General features: G+C 49.6%; 1 protein-coding gene across 1 annotated transcript in view; it reads right to left on the bottom strand.

Annotated features, from left to right (window-relative positions):
* Positions 1-2,322: 2,322 nt before the first annotated feature.
* ADGRG3 (adhesion G protein-coupled receptor G3) overlaps positions 2,323-4,416 on the bottom strand; it is a 23,863-nt gene continuing 21,769 nt past the window's right edge. The window contains exon 11 of the mRNA XM_023514765.1: positions 2,323-3,325. Coding sequence (XP_023370533.1) covers positions 3,213-3,325 — 113 coding nt within the window. The 3' untranslated portion in view covers positions 2,323-3,212. The remainder of the gene's footprint in view (positions 3,326-4,416) is intronic.

Below are 4,416 nucleotides of genomic sequence, written 5' to 3'. Positions count from 1 at the left end.
CCAAATTCCTTAAGCCCTCACATAAACTCCATAACATGACCCCTTCTTACAGACAGACCTGGGTTGATCATCTACCCGCCTCTGTAGGGTTGGCAGAAATCCAGCTCTATTTTTTCCCCATTAAATGAGCCGGTATTCCAATACCATCATGAGACCACCTGCCCCGTCTTGGTAGTGTCACTCTTATTACGTACTAAGTCCCCCTTAATGTATATACACAGATGTATAGGAGTCTGCCTCTGAGCACTCATTTCTGTTCCAGTAATTTTTCCTATCCCTGCACAGATTCCATATTTACCATTCTGGCTTGTAACATCTTTATACATGGAGGTCAAGTCTTCCTTTTATACACGCTATCATTAAGGTTGACTTAGCTATTTGAGGACTATATGCTTCCATATAAATGTTAGAATAATAGGTTTTGGAAAATCTTAAAAGTAAAATCAGTCAGAATATTTATTGGCATTGCATTGAACTAATTCATTAATTGGTGAAGGATTTGTGTCTTTTCATCTTTAAGTCGTCTATTTGAAAGCATGGAGCAAATAAGTCTTATTTCCTGTATATTTGTTATAATGTAATGAAGAAACACTAGGAGTGAAGACATGTGGACAGAACAGAGAACCAGGCAGGAGCCGTGGTAGGAGGGACCTTTCCTGCAGCTCACAGATGACCTCTATGCTCAGGGCCTGAGAAGGGGAAGGTCAAGGCAAAGCTTGGAGTCATTACCTCATTTCCTCATTTTGTCATCCATCTGATGGGGCCGCTGTTGCTATTGCTGCTTCACTGTCTCAGCAGGCCAGGAATTAGCCCAAAGCAAGCTGCAGAGACAGAATTTAGAACTGGCAGGCCGCCATCAGGGTCTGTGTTCCTAATCATGATGTCATGATGTCACCTCCTCCGTTGCTGTTGTTGCTGTTCAATGACAGAGGAACCCCATCCATCTGCTCTAGGCTTTGAGGTGTGTTTTTGCCATAGCCTCTCCTGGCCTTAGCACAGGTGCTCAGCTTGGCACTTGGAACTGCTTTTGGACTGACACTAGGCAGTGAGGAACCCCAGCCCCTGGCCCCTGATGTTAGCCACACCTGCCCATCTGCCCTCTGCATCTGTGCTGGGAAACCTGGAAGTCAGTGGTCTGGGGTCGCATATCCATGCAGTAGTCTGGGACAGCCACCACCCAGGGTTTTCCTGAAGACTGGGGGCAGGGATCAGGTGATAATTCTTGAGCCCAGGAAATGGTCTAGAAGGAGGAGTTGACAATCCAAGGAGGCCCAGCTGTAGCTGCATTGCAGCCTGTGGGGTGGCCTTGACTGGGTAGGATGCTGGGCCTGCCTGGGCCTCCATTTCTTCATTCCAACCCACGGCAGCTGGTCTTTCTTTAAACCAAGTGGGGCTTGGGAGCCGATGAGCTCCTGCCGAGTCAGCGCTGGGCACTTTATTTCCACCACTTCACTTAATGCTTTCAGGGTGACATGAGGGCTTTATAATCCCCATTTTATGGAGAGGGAAACTTCAGCTCACGGAGATGAGCTGACATACCCAGGGTCACACAGCTCCTAAGTAGCAGAGCCAGGATTGAGACCCCAGCCTGTCAGACAGAAGACCATCAGTTACTCCCATTACCAATGCTGAGATCTGGGGCTAAGGGAGGCAAGACCTTCAGAGGGAGAGACAGATGCCTGTGAAGATCAGCCCCCAGATGTACCAAGTCTGTCCACGAGACCGATCATGTGGCCCAACTGATGCTGCTTCTGGGTTTCCTCTCCAGGGAGGAAGCTGAAGGCCTTCCTTCCTGTCTTCGTGGGGTGGGAGGAGAAGCATGGAGCGCTCACTCCCAGCATCACACCTGGCATCTGGAGAGGAGGGAGGCGGCAGCCCACAGCTTTGGGGGCTGTTGGGGCGGGTCCGTGATCGTAATAACTTCTCACCTGTAGAAAGCACTTGACAGTCCACAGAGCACCCTGGAAGGCTGGAAGGGGGTAGGGGGTTGGGTCGGGAAGGGGGTTGGCAAGTTAAGGCTAGAGAGGGGGATGAGCTCGTGAGGTCCCAGGGGAGGCGTGCCGGGAAGGGGTGCCGCCCCTCTGCCTCTGCTTCTGTTCTCTCATGAGTCAGCCTGTCTGTGAAATCTCTTTCTCCATCTCTGTCTTTATATCTCCAGCTCTATCTCTACTATCTCTGCCTCTTTTTGTTTCCTACGAAGGAATCTGTGTGTAGTTGAGAAACGGAGGCCCGGCTACCGAAGTGCTGTGCCCAGCCTGGGTCTGCTGAGAGATCCTCCTTAGTTCAGGGCGCACATCTGTTCATTCCGTCAACACATATTTATTCAGGGCTCGCTATGTGCCGGCCTCTGCTGGAATGGATGAGGTCCTCCAGGTCTCTGCCCTCCCACCGGGAGCTCAAACCGCAGTGGAAATGCCCTGCCTCTGCTCCAAGGGCCCTTACCCCTGCCCTGGTCCCTCAGCCCCACATCCCCAGATGTGCAGAGTCCAGGACCCTTTCTGTTCTCCTTCCATGATGACGGCAGATCAGAGGTTGGGCCACCCACATGGCAGTCAGAGTAGGTAGGAGGGCCTTGGTCCATGTAGGGCAGACATGGTGTGTTCGCTGAAATTCAGTGTCCCAAAACACCTGTAGGGCTGGCAGCACCATGGATGATGGGTCTCTTCTGTGAGGATGGGCTCTGATGGGATGGGCAGAAACCAGGGGCAGGCTGCTCCCTAATGCCTGAAGGGACGATGGCCTCCTGAATGCCTTGAAGGATATAGGCAGCCCAAGGGCGCAATTGTGGGAGGGCAATGACAAGGGGGAGAAGGAGAGAGGCCAGGGGATCCCTCACAGGGCTGCACCAACAGTGACAACCCTCTTTGGGCTCAGGCCCTTACTAAGACCATAAGGTGGGGGAGGGCAGAAATGGGAGGTTTTGCTGTGAGGGCAGAATGTGGGGGTGACGATGTCAGTCTTTGCTGGTGGGTGGTCTCTGAACCATAGGAATTTCAGACTCCTACAAACCTGTGTGTGTGGATGCTTGGATTCACGACAGATCTGGATCAGACCTCTGAGGCCACATGATCCAATCAGGTCACCATCTCTTCCCTCCCCAGTCACATTGTACAGAGAAGGAAACCAAGGGCCTGAAGGAGGCAGGAAGCCGGAAGCCACCCAAAGTCACACAGAGCATCAGAGCTGAGTCCGGTGTGGAGGGCTGAGGCCTCTTATTCATGAGACGTGGAGTGGGCCTGGTCCAGCCGGGCAGTGCCAGAAGAGGAAGACGTTGCACTCTGACTTGGTAAGTAGAGGATGGTGAACCAGCAGAAGATGAAGACCCCTGTCAGGAGAAGCCCAGGAGACAAGAGAGATGAAGCCCAGGAGAGGAGAGAGAGCTCCACAGTAACCATTCCGGCACTCTGGACCGGTCAGGCAAAAGTAAAACCTACCCCTGAAAAAGAACCAAATAGAAATCTTAGAAATACAAATCAGAGATATTACACCTGGCTAGTTTTGCTATTTTTGGTCAGGCATAATATCTCTGATTTTCATTTCTAAGACTTCTATTTGGCTCTTTTTCAGGGGTACTCGGGAGGCTGAAGTAAGAGGTTTGTTCAAGTCCAAGAGTTTGAGGTTGCTGTGAGCTATAACACCACGGCACTCTACCCAGGGCCACAGAATTAGACTCTGCCTCAAAAAAAGAAAAGAAAAGACAATGAAAGTCAGAGATGTTGAAGTAAAATATATATGTATATCTATCACAGAAAAGAAAAATGAAAAATAAAGAATTTTTCCAACATACAAACCACCACCACCACCCTCTATAAAGGATTATTACAGGATTCGCTTCAGAGGGAAAGTGTGAAGCGCAAGAAATTCTGGGAAGCACAGAAAGTAACTGACAAATTTTTTGTGTGTGCGTTACAAGGAAATTTATAACTAGAACTCTACACAACAATAAAAATGTTGCAAAGAATTCAATTGGCAGTTGTGTTTGGGAAGAAGATAGAAATACTGAATAACTCAGACTCACTTGAAAGTTTTCTTTTTGTGTGAGACAGAATCTCACTTTGTCACCCTTGGTAGAGTGCCATGGAACCATAGCTCACAGCAACCTCAAACTCTTGGGCTTAAGGGATCCTTTTTGCTTCAAGTAGCTGGGACTTCAGGGAGGCCACAAAGCCTGGCTATTTTTTCAGAGACGAGGTCTCACTCTTTCTTAGGCTGATCTCAAACTCCTGAGCTTGGGCAATCCACCCACCTCAGCCTCCCAGAGTGCTAAGATTACAGGTGCGAGCTACCACACCCAGCCAGACTCAGTTGAAACTTAACCCTTAACCCCTGGGATGTTCTAGGCATGAACTCCTGATTCTTCAGCTGGGGACAACCTTGGATGGTCATAGTAATGATTTCTTTTCTTTTCCTTTCTCT

Source organism: Otolemur garnettii, unplaced genomic scaffold (assembly GCF_000181295.1).
Source record: "Otolemur garnettii isolate 467f Iridium unplaced genomic scaffold, OtoGar3 scaffold00058, whole genome shotgun sequence".
NCBI classification, from domain to species: Eukaryota; Metazoa; Chordata; class Mammalia; order Primates; family Galagidae; genus Otolemur; species Otolemur garnettii.
Note: the sequence above shows the minus strand (reverse complement) of the source record. Positions and strands in the feature narration are given on the sequence as shown.